General features: G+C 37.9%; 1 protein-coding gene across 1 annotated transcript; it reads left to right on the top strand.

The window, feature by feature from the left end:
• The first annotated feature begins 6306 nt into the window (after positions 1-6306).
• Positions 6307-22150, top strand: xpnpep2 (X-prolyl aminopeptidase (aminopeptidase P) 2, membrane-bound). The gene is made up of 21 exons (XM_078260303.1): positions 6307-6518; positions 7234-7295; positions 7660-7770; positions 7894-7957; positions 8643-8747; positions 9702-9788; positions 9954-10097; positions 11848-11949; positions 12903-12984; positions 13131-13332; positions 14374-14463; positions 14803-14912; positions 15050-15127; positions 15945-16016; positions 16110-16170; positions 16461-16530; positions 16719-16823; positions 18250-18309; positions 18441-18517; positions 18639-18728; positions 19688-22150. Exons 1-21 carry the CDS (start codon positions 6467-6469, stop codon positions 19886-19888), a joined length of 2025 nt encoding a protein of 674 aa, XP_078116429.1. The 5' UTR covers positions 6307-6466; the 3' UTR covers positions 19889-22150.
• The last annotated feature ends 281 nt before the right edge of the window (positions 22151-22431 follow it).

Raw genomic sequence — 22431 nt, forward strand, 5'->3', positions numbered from 1 at the left:
AAGAGGACTGGAGGTGAAATACGTTAGACACTAGTGACCCCTTGTGGCCATCATTGATGATTTGAAAGTGACAATAAAATGTTACAATATCTTTACAATAAGTTACACAAAATCCTGAGTTGTTACCAGTGGTAGAACGTAACTAAGTAGATTTACTTAAGTACTGTACTTAAGTACAATTTTGAGGTACTTGTACATGAGTACTGAGTACTTCTACTCCACTACATGTCAGAGGGAAATATTGTACTTTTACTCCACTACATGTTTCTGATAACTTAAGTTACTTTGCAATACAAAATAAAATCAACAAATAAATTATGATATATTATTATAGGTGAAGATAAGACTTTATTGACCCCGGGGGTGAATTCACAAGCTACCCAGCAGTATATAAAGTAATCCCCCCACTTTTACCAGCTGCAGTATTTGAAGTGAAGTTTAATCGACAGAAGCCCTCCAAAGATGCAGCTTAGTTGACATCTGTCAGTGCAAGTCCTTTATCATTTCCTGTGAGTACAAAACATAGACAAGTTGTTTTCTTGTTTTACTTTTATACTTGTGTTTTTGCAGTTTGAGAAATAATATAAAGGCTCTGCGTTTAGTTTAACAGTGATACTACTTTGTGACATATTACTGTCGAAATATGATATCCATCTTTAAGATTTTTTAAGGATATTTTACAATTAAATGCATGTCTTTCTTCAGAAGTGTATTTTGCTAAAAGTAACTGACTTGTCCAGTTGTTTATACAGATTAGCTTCACATTTCCTAACAAAATGAATTTCTCTGTCGATGCAAGAAATAACAATGGAGCTCTTACAGCCCCAACTGGTCACTTGGTGTAACTAAACTAAACTGTGTTCACACTTTTTTGTCAATATTAATCAAGTGTCCTCACACTTTTTAAATGAACAATCACATTAAAGATATGCACTGTAGACACACACTTTTATTAGAGTAAGACCTAATTCTTGTGTAACCTGATCAGACCTTCAGTGGGATTTTTAGTACACAATTTCACTGTAGTTGTGATAGAGTGAGAACTGAAATATCTCAGAAATACTGAAAAAAAGCTCTAATTTTATTAAATTAATCTTCACTCAGCCAACTCACATGGAATGACAATGAAACTGAAAACAGAACTATAACTTATATTTGGCATTTGTACTCTGACCTCATCACTCCTCTCAAGCATACACCATGTTTTTTGTCATTTATTATAACTTTGTATTGGAGTATAATTATGTTTTTTTTAATCAACACAATTTCTTTTTATTTAAAGTCATGTTCTTATTTCTTTGGATCATTATATTGAGTATGTGTCTTAAATGTTGTATATTTGAATGTTTTCTTTCCCTATAAAGGTGTTTAAAACTAGCCTGGTCCTACCAGACTCTCGTACAGGTGTACTAAAGGAAAATGAAAATTGAGCGGAAGTATGAAGGACGGCGGAGCCAGGCTAGTTTAAAACAACATTAAATACAGAAAAGGTTGAGAAGGAACAATATTAAACGTCTCTCTGGTTAAATTTAGATACAAAGCCCACAGGTGGATGCTGGTATGGAGGTGTGGTTAATGCGGATGTTTATGATGATTAGAAGCAGCAGGTGTTTGCAGAAGTGTTGCAAATAAGTATTGCAGCAGCAGTATATCGAATGGACATCTTCATTGATATGGGTGCCACAGATATACAGTATGTTGCAGCAAGTAGAGTCTGTTGTGTGTGCGAGTAAGAGTGTAACTTGAGTTGTCTGCCTAACTCACAGGTTTGCAAGTTAGTTAAGAATTTGATAGTTTCATGCACCCAGAAGACCTTAAAGACAAAAAACTAATTATTGCAATTGCAATTAATACCAATTCAAATACTGCACACAGTTAAATTAGCAGGCAGCAGAAGCTGAGACATCGCACACAAACAGATCAGATGCATACAGTGAGTGAAAAACAAATACAGAGACATCAACTTACAATATGCATGTTAACACAATCAACAAATACAGTTATTTGGTACAGTCAGTTGGGAGTCATCATGGTCCCAAATTGCTTAATGCAAGATAGCGAAACCTGGACAAAGTTGCATTATCACTTTTACAGTTTATTGCTTTTATTGCCCTACTGGGTTTTATTGACCCATATGCATGTTCCATTTCAAGGCACAATATTATATGGTGGCCAAACATTGACAGCTGTATATCATAGTTCCCTATTCCCTCTGTAATTTATTATTTTCTTATTCCCATGTACAATAACGTATTTATTAATTATTGGTAGATCATTATAAGGCATAGAAACTAGGACCAGTGAGTAATTCAGTAACTGAGGCTTATTGTGCTTGTTATGCCATGCATGGAGTAAGTGTGTGATAAGGATGGGAGACAAGCCAAGTTAAAGTGCAAATGAATACCATTAATTCTCAAATAAAGGCTGAGACCTTTATTTACCACAAATTTTACAGAAATTCATCCAATATTTGTTTCTTGTTACCTATCATCTTGTTACCATGGAGCGAAGCTCTTAGCATGGCTACAAACACCGCTGTCCTGTCTGAGAGGACAAAATCCACTGCAGACACATGCCCTCTGTTAATTTCCCCCTTGAAAACATGGCAGTGGAGCCTCCTTGTCTTTCCTTTTTGGGAAAAAGTACTATAGGAGATGTAGAGGGTGCAATATGGTGAACCTGGGGAAAATCTGTCATCCACCTCCTCTGTCTCATGTCTGCAGCACAGACATCTCCTCAAGAGATAGGTCTGGCAATGCAAGACTAGTGCAATTTAAGACAGCATTTATTGCTTTTAATAAGCTTGTTAGTTAGGCTTTATTTATGTACGACTACTTATTGAGATCACAGTCTCTTTTGCAACCTTAGAACAAATTAAGTATACACAAGATAATAGCAAGACAAATCATTTACACAACTCTATCCTGTCTGGGCTGGGACTTGGCTACAGTTTGCTGATCTGATATGCACTCTCATATCAAAGGCTTACTATAAATGTGTGAATAAGATTTGCACTGGGGTGTAATCACATGTTCATCACCTGCCCCTTTCATCACAACTGTCTTTGGACAGTCCACTCACTATTATATACAGTGGCAGATGAATGGGTATAAACCTGTATTTATTATGTTCAGTACTGCTTATAATACATTAGCCCTTCTCTGGTTTGTCATTAGCACTTGCCTGTTGTCAGATCATCAGCTTTGCATGGCCTGGATATGTATAGAATATTCACTAGTACTTTATAACAATGTGGTATGATCTTTATTGCCATTGTTGTCTTCTGTCTGTAAATTTTAACCACCATAACCTCACTGGTTTCAAAACATTGAAAATTAGCCAGCTTGCACATTCACAGAAATGTTGATTAATGTGCATTGTCCTTAGATAAATAGATAAATAAATGAATGATTTGGTGAAAATGAAATATGGCAAGAATTGGTGGCCAGAAGCAGATTATTTTCATAGTTGTGTCAAAATGTAAAATGCAGTAAGATGAACTTCTCTTTCTCAGGTATGAAGCTCAGTCTGTCAATCCACACGGCTGCATTAAAGGCTTGTATAAATTATTTCCAATGCTACAAACGGACTACATGTTCTTTTATAAATGTGTCATGGATGAACGAAGCTGCTCTACAGTCTTTCCACAGTCTGTGGTTCCTCCTTTCAAAGAACCTGTTCGATCCGATCCCATTGGGCAAGTCTCTCTTAAGTCACCTTCAAAGTCAATGGAGTAAACGGATGCACCTACAGCATTATTTTCCTATATATAGTTCCTATATCTTCTGAAGATGTTATAGACAATCTTTCCCTCTTTCCCTATTTTTATTATTAGGCTGTTGAAAGTTTTTTTTATTTAATATGAGCTACATTGAGCCATGTTTAATTTGGTTTCAAAAGCCTTACAGATTTTAAAATGTGTTCACTTTTTCACACTGATAATAACTCATCAGATGGTTTGCAGAGTGTATCCATGGCCTTTTACTGAATGTGATAATTAAATGTCCAACATACAGTAATATCTGGGTCACTTTAAATACTGTTGTGAGCGGTAACAAAGCTTTGAGGGTGACACAGAAGAACTACATTGATATTTGGCAGATTTATGCTTGTAGAAATTATAGACAGCAATTAGGAAGTCTTATTATATATGCAGCGTTAAAAAAATCTCCATAGGGTCTACATGATTTCAAAGTAACACATAAGCAGCATTTATGGTACTGTATTTTAAAACCTTTTTTGATTAATAAAAGCAAATTATAACCAGTAGGACATTAGAACCATCTAACTGTTAATAAAACACAGGAATAGGATATACTTCTTGTTTTTAAGAAAAAGGGTTAGCCGAGCTCTTCTCAGGGTGAAAAAAGGAGCAATTTTAAATTAAAGGGTCTTTGCCATTTCCTTTCATAACCATAGAATTTAAGGCCCAGTGACACCTTTATAACTCACTAAGATACATTTCAATCTACCCCGAATGAAAAAAGGTAATTTAAGAGGCTGTTAAGGATCACTGTAAATTACTCATGTTTTCAGCACTACAGCACTGTAGTCTGAAGGTCTGCCAGGTTTTGAAGTCATGATCAAAGCTAGTGGATCCCAGTGTACCATTGAGGTGTTACCTAATAAAGAAATATGCACATCAGGTAGTTGCAATGTTAGTAAATCACAAGCTATATGTGCATACATCTGATGCACCGGAATAATAAACCAGCAGTAACAGAAAGCTCTGAGGCTCCATGGAGGTTTCCAGAGTCCTGTCTGTTTATATAATACTGATAATTAAAATAATCTTTATTCATAGAGAACTTTCCAAAAAACAAGTTACAAAGTGCTTCACAGAAGACAGCAAATTAAACACCAACAATAATAAAAGCAAATGGAAAAACATTCATCAAATACATTAAAGACATAATTATTGGAGAAGGCAGATACAACTATCATGTCTGTATGCTAAATATGAAGCTACAGCCAGTAGCTGCTTAGCTTGGCATACAAACTGGAAGCATGCGGAAACGGATGGACTCTGTCTAAAGGTAACAACATTTCACAGAGCACAGTGAAGCTAGGTTTATGGTAGCCCCTGTGTTCCCAGCGCGAGGTGTGCGAGCCATAAAATGACATCACCACGGCTGTTGTTTCCAGCGCAAAGGCTCCGCAAGTTGTCGCATTGCGTGGTCGTGCACCTCTGCGCTTTCAGTTCAACATGGGTGGCTGGGAAGACTGGCCGAGCAGGTTTGCCTCTAGAAACATCTGTATGATTCTTCACATACAGACCACAGAGAGTCAAACTTCCTTAAATATGTGTTCAGAGAAAGACACCACACTGGGAAAAGAAACATTTTGCTGGAGAGTGTGGAAAAACATGAGGGATCGTTTTGTCAAAGCTAAAAAAACGGCTTCATGGAAAATGTTCTTAACAATGTTACAGGCAGAAAGTAGTTTCGATTGGGAGATAAATGACAGACACGTTAATAATTAGAGTAGGTAAATGTAATGTTTCGCTGTACTTCGATTAACAGTAGCGGTAGCCTAGGAGCAGATTATCCTTAGACAGAGCCAGGCTAGCTGTTACCGCCTGTTTCCAGTCTTTATGCTAAGCTAAGCTAACCGGCTGCTGGCTGTACCTTCATATTTAAAACATTAGGTATAGACCTTCTCATTTAACTCCCAACAAACTCAAAAGCGAATAAGTGTATTTCCCTAAATGTCAAACTATTTGTTTGAACTGCGGCAAAAATAAAATGACGTCAAACCAATTCCAGTTATCATACACTCCCCCCACTCCTACACCCCCCCCCCCCCTTCCTGTCCTCCTCCTTCTTCTTTTAGCTAAGAACATTTGGCTTGAATAGAAGGATTTAAAAATAGGTTTTCTATGGAAATCAATGCAGGATTACAAGGACTTGCTTAATATGTGAATCTGCAAACACAGATACTTGAACATGCATTAATTAGCCCAAAACATTTAAAAGCTATTTTTAAAATGACTAGACCAAAAACTAACCAGTTTGGTTGTTATTCCTGGCGTGCACAACAAAAGCATGATTTAGGAAAATAAATAAAACGGAGATGTCTGTTTTTGCAAATGAATACTTCACAAATACTCTCCAGTCACACACAATCACTTCTGCACTGCATGTAAACCAGCCTTGGTCATTTTTTCGAATCCATTATTAGCATCTGTCACATCTTATTGGTGCAAATAATTAAGATGAAAACAGCACAAGTGTGTTTTTATTTGATCAAAAGAGGAAATAGTGTCAGAGGAGGAGGAGCAGGAGGAGGAGAAGAGAGATAGGAAGACAGAGAGAGGACAGTCATACACTTACTAGCAGATACCCACACACAATTTCTTGCCAGACACCCACACACACTTTCTCACATACGCTGCATGAACATCGGAGCACCTGCTTTGTAGCCACTCTGTCTGTGGATCTGTTCTTGACGGGCTCGTAGTGCCAAGATGCCTTCCTGTGGCTGGTTGTTGTTGGCTCTGTTTGTGGCAGCACTAACAGGTAAAAAGTTCCTTCTTTATTGTCACTGATTTGTCTGAGTGTCTCTGATCTTTGTGTGAAGACTTTTGTTGAGCTGGTGTACTGTGATGATCAATATTTCCATTTGTATATGATTATAACAGAAGCTGGCACGGGGTATAAAATGTGAAAACAGATCATATGCAACCAGTTTTGATGGCATGTATTTAAAAAAGCTTGCAAATGGTGCATTTGAAGAATTTGAAATTGCCATCTGCTCTTTTTGTGCCTGTTGTTTTGCTCATCAGGACTGCTTTGCATAAAATGCTATTTTAGAAAAGGAAAACAGCTCTGTCTAATACGCTTCCCTTTTCTATATTCAACAAATCATCTGTGAACATGGACATGATTGAACTACACTCTCTTGCTTTTTTTGCATTATTCTTTTTGGACATGTGGTAAATGTGATTGATATCATCTTAATTTTTTGCACAGCTGCCTGGTTTGAGCTTGTCCATTGTCCTTTAATTTGACTTTGAGTTTTTATTTTGTGCTTATAAGTCCTGAGCTTTTAAGTTGCATTGATTCCACAGATCGCTCTGACAATCACCGTGTCTTAAAAGATTCAACACGATAAGTCACCAAAAGAAAGAGCAGCACTTTACACTGATCTAAAAATGTGCTTACACAGCTCAGCTCGGTCACTACTTTGTGTCACTCTCCAAGGTCTTTTTTCAATGTGCACTTCTCATTTCAGGAAACACTATTGGTGTTGTTGCATACGAGCAAACTGAGAGGAACTGCTCTCTGTCCCCACCAGTAAGTGAAAAGAAGCATCATGATTGTAATATGCAACATTTATTTGACAGAAATGATGTCCTAAAATTTACTTCAAAGTAGTCACACAGCATTTTCCCATCATGACACATGTTGCCAGAGTTTTATACAGTTACAGTTAATGATTACTGCACATGCACTACAGTTAATGATTACAGGGAGATACAGAAAGAGATGAATCAGCAGTTGTGCAGGTTTTTAATCAAATCAGAGCCTTTTCTCACTCCCTGTTTCTCTCTCTATCTCTCTTTGTGTGTGTGTGTGTGTGTGTGTGTGTGTGTGTGTGTGTGTGTGTGTGTGTGTGTGTGTGTGTGTGTGTGTGTGTGTGTGTGTGTGTGTGTTACAGTACCTCCCCAGCACAGCAGTAGATACCACTCTCCAGCTGAAGAAGTTACAGGAGCAAATGCTTCTCCTGAATATCTCTGCCTACATTATCCCTGGCACTGATGCTCACCTGGTACATCTGCTGTCTTTCAAAATGAATTACTCTGGGATTTAACTATGTGTGTGTGTGAAAATGTATTTGTGCTTGCGTGCGTGCATGTGTGAGATACAGTACTAACCTCTGTTTCTCTGCCAGAGTGAGTATATCGCACCACGTGATGCCAGGATGGCCTTCATGACCGGCTTTACAGGCTCCGCAGGTACAATCCCTTTCTGATTCTTGTCTTCTCTGCCTCCTCCTCCTCTTCTTCTTCATCCTCCTCCTCCCCATGACTCAATTCCCCACGTCTGAACGCCACAGTCATGCAGCTCCTCTTCTTTCATCCCACATCCTCACCATACAGCCATCTCCTCTTTCATTTAGTGTCATCGCTTTCACTTGCTCACTTCATCTTTGCACCTTGTCATTCATCTGCGTAACTTCACCATTTAATCATGAGATATCTGTCCCCACGATAATGGAGAACACAGGTAATGATCATACATATTTCTGTGCTCAGCTGTTGCACGCATGAAAGGATAAGAAGTCAGTTGACATTTCAGTAAAGTGCTGTTTACACCAGACTCCATAAAGAAAAGTCAAATTTTCTGGGCCTCTATTAAGAATACACACATTTTAGATTCAGCTGCTGCTACTTAAGTGTATTTATCTCATGTGAGGTTACAACAGTGGAATGATAATGTAAGCCCTGATTATATATCCACCACACATCACCAGGTTGCCATCTCCTCCGTGTTTCTTCTCCTCACACGCCTGCATTTTTTAAGATTGTAAGATGACCCATCATACATTGTTCTAAGTCAGCTGTGACATATATAGTCGTTTGTAATTCACTGTCAACGCTGCCCTCCCCATAACACAGCTGCTGTCCTGCGTCTCCTCAGGCACTGCCGTAGTGACTCAGACCAAGGCCGCCTTGTGGACAGACAGCCGCTACTGGGTTCAAGCTGAGAGACAGATGGACTGCAACTGGGAGCTGGAAAAAGATGGTGGGGTGGGGGGGGCGGATCGTATTGTGATTACAGAACCTGTTGTGACAACGCAGTAGTCATAGATTCCAATCAAATATTTGATGATCTGGTCTAAATATATCCTGACAAATGCTGCAACTATTATCAAAGGATTTACATGATAAAAATAGCTCACTTACAAACTAAAAGTCACTGCATGGTTTTACTTTTAACACTGAACATATGATGCTGTTTTATAATACTCATTTATAATACAGAGCAGCTTTTGTTGTAGGGCAAGTCACAATTTATGACTTGTATTGGCACCTATTGTCAGTCAAGAATGTGTACATGTGTTTGTTGTTAAATTGTTGAATGTGTTTCTTCATTTGACCAGTTTTTAAAGATGTATCTCTTCAGTGGGAACATATGTGCTTAAGGCTGAGAATCACAGAGAGATACCGAAGTAAAACTTTTGAGAGACGGACTAACGCATCGTTTAGATCTTTCCTTACATTCACCTGATTTTTTGGCCATAAAAAAAAAGTATAGAATAACAGCAGCCTTTATACTTTAGGTTGCAGTGCACACAGCTTTAGCCTTTACAATTAAACAACATTGTGTTTTGGATTTTTTTAAATATATTTTTTGTGCAACATGGGTACTCATTAATAGCATCTTCTAACAGAATATGGACCAGAAAATGACCTTTAACTGCTTGTAAATGTAATCATTCATATCTTTACATGTCTGTTATTTCCCTAAAACAGCATAAATAATAATGAATAATGAGATTGATAGAAACTATAATGTGTAATCAGTTTTTACATATTGACATATTGTTTAATCTTCTAATCCACATTTTGTTGCAAAGCAATTTCTGCTAATTCAGTTGAATACACATCTAATTGTGTGTATGGATGTATGGATTTATTCTGTCACATCCTCTAAAGTCAAAAATAACTTGAATCTGTCATGTGTGATGTTCCCCAGTGTCCATCAGCAGTATAGCAGAGTGGCTGATCTCTGAGGTCCCGTCAGGCGACGAGATCGGCTTTGATCCCTTCCTCTTCTCCCTCAGTGAGTCTCTATTCTCCATCCCTCCTGTCAGTCCAGGTTAACATCAATAAAATGCTCTCCCAAGTAGATGGAAAATTATCACTGGAGCCATTCAGACGCCACGCCAACTGTTTACTTGTGATTGATTTGGCTCAGTGTGTAATCATCTGCAATTTCCTCCATTAGAAACACACGAGGACTACAGAATCAATCTAGAGTCGAGCAATCGCAGCCTCAAGTCCGTCCCTGTTAACCTGGTCGACCAAGTGTGGAAGGACAGGGAACCCATCTCATCTCACAATCTCACCCGCCTGCCCGACAGAGTCATACGTGAGTTATTGTCTGTGCTGTACACACAAACAGCTGGTCTGCCTGTGTGGTGCTCTTTATCTATGTGCTGATACATACCTGCAAACTGGATGGAAAGCAATAAGCAGCTCCACAAACACAGCCATAAACAGCCTGTTCATGTTCATTTTATGGCTGGCTGACAGATCAAATACAAACTTTGAGTGAATGATAAAGCCTCCAGAAAAGGAAGTTGTCTGGACGCCCATGGGCCTTATTAGCCTTTATGATCAGACAGTAGACAAATGGAACAAATGGAGAGCATCATAAACCTGATGGTCTGAGTTTGTGTGTGTGTGTGTGTGTGTGTGTGTGTGTGTGTGTGTGTGTGTGTGTGTGTGTGTGTCTGTGTGTGTGTGTGTGTGTGTGTGTGTGTGTGTCTGTGTGTGTGTGTGTGTGTGTGTGTGTGTGTGTCTGTGTGTGTGTGTGTGTGTATATATATATATATATATATATATATATATATATATAAATGCTGTCTCATAGTTTGGATATAAAAGCTTTCTCTTATATTTGTCAGTCTGGGTGGCGTATAAAAGTGATGAGCAATTTGCAGACAAGAAGAAGACAAAGAGAGACAAAGGCAAAGAAAAATTACTGGAAAATCACAGATGTGTGTCTGCACTTAGTGGGAAGCATCATATTTACAGAAGGCACTACTACCCACATCCTTGGAGCGGCACTAATCAATATTTTTATATGAACAATTGGTTTAATGACTCTGTGTAATGTGTAAGTTGCTCTTAGTGACAAACTCCCTTAGAATAAACCTACTGTACTCTACCACCCCAGCACCAAACAGATACATTTAGTGACTAGCTGATGCACATAGTGGAACATTTAATAGCTTAATAGCCAAATATTTCCCTCAAAAGTTTGTGGAGACCAAAACAGCTAAAATGAGAGGCAATACTGCACACAAACAGGACTCTAAATGAGTGATAATGTTTTTTTTAATATTTTTTTATTTCACCTGTACTTTTTCAAAGCCATTAAGAACAGGTTCTTATTTGCAATGGCAGCCTGATGTTGCTCTGTGTCTGCTTGATGTGTAAATACTGTAGCAGTATAAAGCACTGTTTGTTTTTGTCAAGGTTTCAGAGAATGCGGACCCAAATGCAGAGACGGAAAACAGAGGGGTAGTTTGATAATTTAATTTCCAATACAAAAATATCCAAACAAAAGGTTTCCTGAAAACAGCAGGCAATGAAATCCAAAAAGAAGTAGCAGTCAAAAACAGGAGACACAGGAAACAGCCACACTCAGACAAAAACGGGTTGACTATCACACAGAAATCCAAAACAGAAATAATGATCTGACAACAGACAAGGGACACACAGAGACTAAATACAAGAGGTAACGAGCAAACAAGGGACAGGTGATACAACAGGTAAAACACATCAGGGCGGGGCAGAACCATCAGACAGGCGGGAAAACACAAGACAGGAAGTAATTTAGACAAGGCAAGACAGAAAACCAGACTACCAAAATAAAACAGGGAACAGAAACCTACAACAGAAACATACAACCATGACAGCTTTGAAGTTCAACTCATCAACTTTATAAGATAATATGTCAGTGCTGTCCCGTAATGGCCTTAAAAAACTATTTATTCAAGTTCAATAAGAATTTTGGTGAACATACATTATAAATCTCAACGTCTGGCGCACATGAGCATCAAGTGTTAATTGTCATGTGGATGTTAATAAAATTAAAATGTGTGTGTTTGCAGAAAGGCCCTGGCAGAAGAAAGTGATGCAAATACGGGATCAGATAAGAGACAATCCATACGAACCAACAGCTCTTCTGCTGTCAGCACTGGATGAAACAGCCTGTAAGTAACTCTGAAGCTTTCCATAAATTGTGTTTCTGATTTAGAAAAATAATTATTGAACCACAGCTGAATACACTTAAATATGCTTAAATTATTACCAGAACCTGAACCATGTTACATGAAAAAAAGACTAAAAATGGTTTGAAAATAAAATAATAAGATGGATAATATTAAAACAGGATACAGTTTTACAGTACAATGCACAAAATATTTAAAAATGGCTGAAAAGTACTCCCAAATGGTTTATTTTCTTTCCTATTTGTAGGACACCTAGTGGCTGCAGGGCTCTCAATATCTGCTTAGTTTTGCTTACGCCTCAGGCAAGCTCTGGAAATGCAGTTTGCATCAAAATAAAATGACAGGAGACAAACAGAGCACAATTACAACTACAGCTTTAAGGTTTCTGAGGAATTGCAGTCTGAAAGATTGTGATAAGAATACAGTAATCAGACTGACAGGCAGTTCAACCACAATATAAAATGACAAAACACTACAGATTAGACTACAGATTTTTTTTTTTTTTTTAAATGGACAATACTCTTATCACGTAAGAAGATGTTTAAAAAGGCAAAAAGACGGATATGAGCATGACTTTTTTTATTTATAATCCATTATTATCAACAGTAATCATGTTTTTCTCATTACTCATTTGATTTGCTGAATGCTCACTGGACATTCAGTTCAGCACTTTGTAAAAGAACAGTACAATTAAAAAGCATCTTTCTTTATTATATTATTATTATTATATACTGAGCATTAGACCTTTCCTGACTTTTTCAGAATTAGCGAGTCTGTTTTTAATGACAGGGACACAGAAGGAGTCACGTCCTTCTGATACAAACATTAGATATAAACAGCATGTCTTGGCTCAGGTGGATGTAGCAGATTATGTAAATAAGTGCGTGAGTTGCTGCTGACATTCAGGGGGGGTGGTGTATACTTTTAATTTCTAGGGCTGTTCAATCTGCGCGGCAACGACATCCCGTACAATCCCTTCTTCTACTCCTACACACTACTCACAATGGATGAGATCTGGTAAGTCCATTTTTCAGTGATAACGTGTGAACATGTGGGATTCCTTTCTTATGTCTTTGTTCTGCCCCATCACATACAGTATACTAGGATATACGGACATTTAATGTCTTTCTTATATAAATCTTTCCTTCTGCCACATCTCCTAGGCTTTTTCTCCACACAGACAGAATGACAGATGAATTGAGGGTGTACCTGAATGCCTCATGTAACGGGTCCCTCTGTGTGCAGCTAAAGAGCTATGACACTGTTCGAGATCATCTGAAGAAGTATGTGGCCCAGCCTAGGGTTAAAGTGTGGATCGGCACAGAGTACACAAACTACGCACTTTATGAGATCATCACACCAGAGGTACACAAATATAGCTTTTCATTATATTTACTGTACTGCATAATTCCCTTTATTGTTAGTGTTATATTATGATTTAATGAAATGTACTTTGTACATAAAGTATAATAATCTGTTTGTATTGCTGTACAGTTGCAGCTGTAGGGAGTCACCACTTACTGGCTGCTGGATATTTTTGATCCGTGTTGTCGACAAAACCCAAGTTTTCAAAGCTGCACAAATCAAATGACCGTTTAATGTGAAAGGCATCACTTGTGGTGAAGAACACACAAAGATTTATCACCAGACTCTGCAGTTTACCTCTACTCTAAAGAGTGTTTTAGTGTCTTAAAGATAGTGAAATGAAAATGTTATATGCTATATATGTGTCAAAACTCATTTTGAGTATGTTTTACATCAAAACTCCTCTTTTCTCTTTCTGCTGAATGTGTAAAGTGGTTGCTAACACATTCGCTGTTACAACTGTATAAGGTGATACTATGTCAATATTGTTTTTACAGCTTGTTTCGCTGCCCCCAAGTGACCAAAAAAATCAATGAATGCAGGTTTAAGTGAATTTAAATCACAAAAGGGCATTTATTTGCAGATCACCAGGCTGCATAGTCAATTTGTAGAATCCACAGTATAACAATATCTCACAAAATTACGACGACCAGTCACTGTTTAGCCTACGTGACAGTAAAGTTTAGTTAAGTTTTAGACATTAGTCAGGATTAGAAAAAAAAGTTTGTTGTTTGGGTTAAAACACTGGTCCCCTTAACTAGTACTTCTGGGACGTGATTACTACGGACACTAGAGGGCGCTGCCTTATAGCACCAGTCAGTGCATGGCCTGCAGTCATGGAATACATACATTACAGTACACAACTTTTCGTAGCTATATGCACGAGTACTTCATGAGAACAGCTGGTCTTTGTAGTGTTTGGAAGTAAATCCACACAAACAGGTATACATGTGGCTATTTTAAGTAGAAAGGTCTGCTCATATAGTTTTTTGCATAACCCTAACCTTTGTTATTGTTTTTTTTTTTTTTTGCATCATGTAGGAGAAACTAATGACCAGCTCATACTCTCCTGTGTTGACGACTAAAGCAGTGAAAGATGACACTGAGCAACGAATCTTGAGGGATGCTCACGTATGTCATCTACTCACGTTATACACAACCACACCACCCTATAAATGCACACATGAGCACAAATATAATACAGCCTCTAAAACATTTACATGAGACTATTATCATTCCAGGAACTCATTAATCAGACTTCACTGTCAGACTGGTGGGACATTTATGAATCATTTTCATCTGGAGCTTGAACACTTCAGTGAACACACATCCTGATACATTTATTACCCTGTCCAAAGATGTCTGAACAGCCTTGCAACATGGCATGTAAATTGTCAGCCCGTTTGTTTTGCATTGTTGTGATTGATGCCGAGACTCTCCTGGTCAGTGTGTCGTTTTGGCTCTGTGTAGGTGAGGGATGCAGTCGCGGTCATCCAGTTGCTGATGTGGCTGGAAAAGTCTGTGCCAGAGGGGAAAGAGACAGAGCTGACTGCTGCAGACTACGTCAATAAGTGTCGCAGGTGAGTGCACACAAGATGGAGAAACAGTATTTGTTGAACAGGATGTTCATGTTGTTGATGCAGTAAAGACACTGACGTTCAAACTTAGTCATGTTCAAAAGACACTTAAGTCACAGCTATTATAAACATCATTACAGCAAACAGAAAGACAGCCGAGGCCCAAGCTTTGAGACTATCTCTGCAAGCGGACCTAATGCTGCACTTGCTCATTACAGGTAAGATGTATTCATATTCTTCCCTCTTTTAACTGACTTCTTCTTTTTCATGTACCCTATATCAAACATGCATATCTATCTCTTCTTAGCCTTTAGCTTACAACATTATTAAAGGACCATAGGGGTGGTTTTGGACATGGTTATTTATGTTACTCCTGCACCTTTTTTAAAGCATACAGTACATTTTAAACTGATTTAGGGAAGCCAAAAAGCATTGAGAGGGGGCATTCTGGTGCCCTGGGAGTTTGCTAATATAATCGCCAGCAGTGGAGGAAGTACTCAGATGCTATACTTAAGTGATGGCAAAATACCATAAAGTCTAAAAATGCTCCATTACAAGTAAATTCCGTGAATTCAAAATGTGTATTAAGTAAAAGTACTGAAGGATTATCAGCAAAAAGTACTTAAAAAGCAGTAAAGTATTTTACTAGTACATAAGTTATTCTGTAGCCAATTTTAGTCATTTGTATACTATTTGATAGATTATTAGTATAGTAACCTATAGTTTTATGTATGTAAAAACTAACTAGTAAATATAAGTGAAGTAGAGTAAAAAGTGCAATATGTCCTTTTGAAATGTAGTGGAGTATAAACATATATATATAAACAGTATAAATATAGCATAGAAAGGATATATATGAAAAATAACACTCAAGTACAAGTATGTCTAAATTGTACTTAAGTACAGTCCTTGAGTAACTGTACTTAGTTACTTTCCACCACTGATAATCGCAACAATGTCCCTGGTTGGATTCTGGCCTTTGTTGATTTACATCTGCAGTGCTGCTATCATTTCCTGTTTGTTTGTTTTTTGCAGCCCTTCAGAAGAATCAAGCAGGAGGTTGACGGTTGATGAGATGTACCTGGTGGACTCTGGCGGCCAGTATCTGTGAGTAAAAACACACTCTGCTCACTGACTCTCCAGTTTCACATCACATAATTTGCATTTGAAATGAGTCATCATGTCTCTCACTACTATCAGAGACGGGACCACTGACATCACTCGGACAGTTCACTGGGGAACCCCCACAGCAATGCAAAAGGTAATACTTTAGATATTATACTGAAAGTGTGAATGTTTGAAGGGATATTTACATTTTATCCGTCAAAGCACAAAAGATGAATAATCATCCACACTGCTGCAGTCGATCAGTGGAATTTTTCTGTATCTCTTTCTGTATATTTTTCTTTATTGACATTATTTTATATGCCAGCAACTTGTTTGTATTTGGCTGTAAGAATCTTTACAGTAATGTTCTTTTACAAAACATAATTGAAAACAGTCCTTTAAAATACCCTTTACCTGTCATTAACCACACATCTCGTTTCGCAGGAGGCCTTCACTCGAGTGCTCATGGGAAACATTGAGATATCTCGAACCATCTTTCCCTCAGGGACAAGAGGTGGGAATGGAAAACATTCACACGCTTAAAATGAGATTTACAGTTATTCCACCCTTAAACCTTTCATAGTTTCACCACTAGAGAGCCTTGTTTCTCCACTAGCCAACATTTTGTGATATTTCTTGAATGGATTAATTAGAGCAGGATGTTTGATTCAAGCTCTCTGTGTGTCTTTTGTTTATCAACAGGTGTAAACATGGAGATGCTGGGTCGCCGAGCATTGTGGGAGGTGGGCCTGAACTATGGCCACGGAACAGGTCATGGTGTTGGAAACTACTTTGGAGTTCACGAGTGTATGCCCTCTTTTTATTTTCCACACATTTTTCAAAGTTTGCAACCCAAGTATTAAAATGTATTCAGTATAGTGACATCTTTTTCTACCACTAAAAACAGCCTAAATCCATCCTACTAAAACAGAGTTCAAAGGCAGATTTCAATGATGTAATTTGTAATGCCTAAAAGAGGTTGTTTTACATCAAATTGCACTTCATTACATGGAGGTGCTAATACAGTAAGTGGAAGTGATACAATTAATAAACTGGCAAGCAGTTTGCATGTTCGAGCACACATTTAATTTTGCAATGCAACCACTTCTAATGTGCCCAAAATACACTTAAACAGAAGGAGCTAAAAACTGCACAGTGTAGGAGAACAAGCCACAGGGAGATGGCTGATTCTCTGATGTAGAGCTGCAACAAAAAATAGTTTTCAGATGAATCTGCAATTATTTTCTTAATTAACTGATAGTGAAATAGTGAAAAATGTCCATAATATTTTCCCAAAGTGACATCTTTAAATGTCTTGATTTGTCTGATCGACCCTCCAAATTACAAAGACATACAGTTTGTGATGATATAAAACAGAGGGAAGCGGCAGATCCTCACACTGGAGAAGTTGTGACCAGAGAAAGTTTTCTCTTTAAAAATGATTTGAGTAATTCCATTCAATTCAATTTTATTTATAGTGTCAAATCATAACAGAAGTTCTCTCAGGACACTACTGATAGAGTAGGTCTAGACCTCACTATAATTTACAGAGACCCAACAATTCCCCTCAAGAGCAAGCATTTGATGCGACAGCGTCGAGGAAAAACTTTCCTTTTAACAGGCAGAAACCTCGGACAGAACCTGGCTGTTGGTGGACGGCCATCTGAGGTGATAGAGAGAGAGGGAGGGTGGGGGGGGGGGAGAAATATGACACATAATATTGAATAATTTATTATCAAAATAGTTGATGATTAATCAACTAATTGATTAATCAAATAATTGTTGCAGCTCTACCTGTATGTGTGAGCATTTTCCGAGAGTCTATTTATGAAAGAAAAAAAAGAAAACAATGTCTGCACACTAGATTTTAGCTCCTAAAAACAACTCGATACATCTTCAAGAAAAAATAAAGTCTAGTAATCACACAAAATACATCCAAAAAATATCTTAGTATTTTTTTAATTATTTGTTGTGAAATATTTATTCCTGAAAAAGAGGAGTACATCACAACAAGACAACACTATACCAAATGTGAATAGACAAAACTTAATAGACCTCAATTCATGTCATGCTAACGTGCAGGAAAATATTATTTAATTTCGGGGTACGGTAAAACACCCCAGTTTGTAACTTTAATGACACAACTAAATATGGAAATGTAAAAATGAAATAAAATTTTGGTGGTGGTGTAATCTGTATTTTTTAATCATGTAATATTGTGATATTTTTCCAGGGCCAGTGGGCTTTCAGGGCAACAATATTCCCTTCAGAACTGGCATGTTCACGTCTATTGGTGAGATGTTATTTTTTCTCAAAAAAATCCACATCCACTACTACCATTATAATCATTTTAAACGTGATAAACTTTGCATTTCATGGCTCAAATGTTTGAATGTAGAAAATCTGATAATGCTTTTCTTTAAGAACCTGGATATTACAAGGAGAATGACTTTGGGATCCGGATTGAAGATGTTGCTGTTATCGTACCTGTACATACAAAGGTAGATACAAAACAGAGCTTAATTGATAATCTAGAATCATGTCAGTGAGTTCCTCTTTTTAATGAATGATATAAGCGATGTTAATGTAACTTCTTTATGAATGTGCTTTTCTTTCCCTCAGTATGGTCATAACTACCTGACTTTTGACACTGTGTCGCTGGTTCCATATGACAGAAAGCTGATTGACACCTCGCTCCTTAGCTCAGAGCAGGTAAGAAATTGTATTTGACTACATAATCAACTGTATATTGAGATTTTACTCTAATTTATTTATTTCTTTTAAAAAAAGGAGGGACTAAAAAGTGTTTACCCAACACATTTAATAAATACCCAGTAACAAGCTATAATGTAAGTTTACTTCCCCAAACATATGATCAGTTTCCAGTTTTAAATACCTTTCAGTATAACACAGAGCAACCAACCGAGTCTTTCGTTTTCCTGCTTTACGAGTGCTGGTTTCCTCTTAAAATCCCCCCTTTACACTTCAGCTCTAAGCTTCTCTGCAGCTCAGAAATCAAAACATGCGTGAAATCAACTTTGATGTTTTGTTTCTTTTCATCTTAAGAGAAAATTTATAGTTATTTTTGAAATCTTTGTACAGAAAAGAACATGTTTACAAAATAGTAACTTTTCAAATACAAATAAAAACTCGTCGTTTTTTGGCTGCACAACTTGAGCTCATATTTTTAACTTAAGTTTCAGTGTAGTTATCACCCAAAGAGTCTGTGCTCAACACAGGTTTTAAGCTAAAAAATTAAGAAAGTTAATACAGAAAAAATAACAGACTTAAGATGAGTGGTGGAAAGTAACTAAGTACAGTTACTCAAGTACTGTACTTTTGTACTGTTGCTTACGTTTTGATGCAGGTCATTTACTTTTAATGGAGTATTTTACATTGTTGTACTGGTACTTTTACTGCAGTAAATATTAATGCATGCTTGTTCCACTGCTGTCGGCATAGCAATGATAATTTATTTATTTATTTATTTTTTTTATCCCTGTGGAGCACCATATTTTTCCTTAGACCAGGAAGATACAGTATTATTATATATATTTATATTTAATTTGTGTGTTATCCACTGTTTAACTGATACCTGCTTTTCAAATGCCAGCAGTATACAGTTATGCTTGTTTATGACTTTCATTGAGAGTGGTCTTTTCTCACTCCAGCTTCACTGGCTGAATAAATACTATGAGACAATACGGAGGCTGGTGGGTCCTGAGCTGGACAAACAGGGTCTACATGAGGAGAAGGACTGGATGCTCAAACACACAGAGTCTTTCATGATGTCTGGATCTTCTGTGTCTGTCTGCTCCTCATCGCTGACCCTCATCGCTCTGGCCGTCGCTCTCCTCCACAACATCATTTGAGCATCTTCATCTCTTTTGCACTTTCACAGCAGACTTGCGCACTAAAGTTGCCCCTATGCAGTCTCTATTGAGCAGCTATACCAGGTTGAGAGATGCACTGCAATTTAGCTTCTCTTTTTTTTTTTTTATATATGTTTGATAATTTAATTGGGTGGGTAAATAGCTCATATTGTGGTGTTTAAAAGGTTAAGATGATCTTTTGTGTGCTTTTTTTATGTTTAATTTTTTGGGTTTTTAATCTGGACATTTGTATGACCAGCTGATATTATTTCTATTTTATTAAACTAACACTCTTTAACACAAAGGTGTGGACACGAGTCATTAATCTGATGACTTTCTGACTTGACAAAATCAGATGCATATTTTTATGGATTAACTTGTGCAAGAGTATACAAACTACAACACCATAATACCCAAAGATTAAAAATGATGTCATAAAAAGTGTGCAGAGGGTCAACTTCATTTTCCTGACAAGGATGGCGGTGCTTTGTATCAATCTGACAGCAGCCAACCATCCTGTGTGGGCTGGAGCCATAGACTGTAATGGCGCTTTTCCATTACATGGTACCTGCTCGACTCGCCTCGACTCTACTCGCCTTTTTTGGTTTTCCATTACGAAAAAAAGTACCTGGTACCTGCTAACAGGTACTTTTTTTAGTACCACCTCAGTCGTGGTTCCAAGCGAGCTGAGCCGATACCAAAAGGTGACGTGAAAGCGACAGACGGGGGTGTCCTGAACAAACCCGCTATTTTTAAATAGTTTAGCCAGCTGTGTTTTTTTTTTGCTGCCTCCAGCTTCATTTGAAACTAAATGTGTCTTCTGGCTGTGGCAACAACAACACATCTTCCACGTTCTGTGTGTGTCGCGTTAGGTCACGGCAGTTTCCTGCGGCGCTGCTTGTTTTACAGTTCTGCGGAGGCTCCAGGCAGAGCTTTCGCCATAGCCTACGTACACACACACATGGCCGGCTCGACGCACCACCAGCGCACAAATATAAACATCAGGCCACTTACATAGTATACGGCGAAAGCTCTGCGTGGAGCCTCCACAGAACTGTAAAACAAGCTCAAGTGGCCTGATGTTTATACTTGTGCGCTGGTGTTTGCGTCGAGCCGGCATATAAGACGACCAGCCACGCTGAGGCGGTACTAAAATCTGCATTGGAAAACGGACGCACAGTGTGTCGAGTCGAGGCGAGGCGAGTAGAGTCGGGCAGGTACCATGTAATGGAAAAACGCCATAAAACAAGCTGGAGCGAAAAGTACGTTTGGTAGGCCTATTGACACCACCAGACAGACCATGTGATACCCTGCATCGTCGCATGTACCTTAAAGCAACACTAGAGATCTTTTCCCGCTTCGGTCCCCCTACAGGTTGGAAGCGGAATTGTCCATTACATTTTAGACCATGGTCTGGGTGAATACTCGATTGTGATTGGCTGCAGGGTGTCCATAAAAAAAGTGGTGTAGGACACGTACTAAAGGAGTTCTTGTGAAACTGACTGTTTACTGTTCTAAATGAATGCGCTACATCAAATCAAAAAGAAAATGTGAATCTGTTATTTCCAACTCATCCTCTGAACACCACAGGATGGCACTAACACACAAGCTGCAAGAAGTAAGTTATACTGCCCCTCTGAACTGACTTTGTTTCACAGCAAATAACGTTATCTCACATCCCGTTCACTGTTCAGGTCGCTACTGCGACCGACAATAACGTTACACATCGCGGATCAAATTGTTTCGTAAAAGTCGTTATATTGTTTTGGGGACAATGACATGGCTGATAGCTAGCTTGTCTTGATGTTGTCATTATTTTTACTGATTGCCAACTGTACACCATGTTATTGACTTTGGATCTTGCTAGCATAGCGTTAGCTTTTTTGGCTCGTAGCTGAGCTGAAGGGTTCTACGAGCTGAGCGGACTATAAATATCTCCCGTTGCTAAGGGTGGCAAGTCGTATCTAATGAACAACGTTTGCATTGCATAAGAACCTTGTAGGATGGGAATGATTGTTCCAGGTATTAGTCAAACCGTCAGGCGTAACCAGGGAAACAGAGTTATAACGTGAATCATTTATGGATTAATGTATGTATCAATCTAATGTTGCAGGTGGTAAACGTGGGGCTGATTTTAATTTTGTGTAGCTTAATCGATAATAATACATACGTCATAATTTATTTCTTGATTATATTTTGTATTAATAATCGGAATCGGAAAGTAACTAGTAACTAAATGTATCAAATAAATGTAAAAAGAAATAGTACAATATTGCCATCTTAAATGTAGTGAAGTCGAAGTATAAAGTAACATAAAATAAATACTCAAATAAATACAAGTACGTCAAAATTGTCATTACCTAAAGTACAATTTTGTACAACAAAAAATGTTGGCCCCTGATAAAACCTGAAGTCTTCCCTTTAATAGCTGACATCAAGCATTTGAAATGATTCTTCATAAATCTACTAACAACGTAAATAAAAGTCTTACATGACCACGTAAAATCTAATACTGATCCAGATGAAGAGAGGAAGGCTATTTG

Source organism: Sander vitreus, chromosome 10, assembly GCF_031162955.1.
Source record: "Sander vitreus isolate 19-12246 chromosome 10, sanVit1, whole genome shotgun sequence".
NCBI classification, from domain to species: Eukaryota; Metazoa; Chordata; class Actinopteri; order Perciformes; family Percidae; genus Sander; species Sander vitreus.

Coding starts and splice junctions, on each gene's coding strand:
- xpnpep2 (XM_078260303.1), top strand. CDS start 6,467: ATGCCTTCCTGTGGCTGGTTGTTGTTGGCTCTGTTTGTGGCAGCACTA. Junction 7,296..7,659: donor ACTGCTCTCTGTCCCCACCA/GTAAGTGAAAAG, acceptor TGTGTGTTACAG/TACCTCCCCAGCACAGCAGT. Junction 10,098..11,847: donor CCTGCCCGACAGAGTCATAC/GTGAGTTATTGT, acceptor GTGTGTTTGCAG/AAAGGCCCTGGCAGAAGAAA.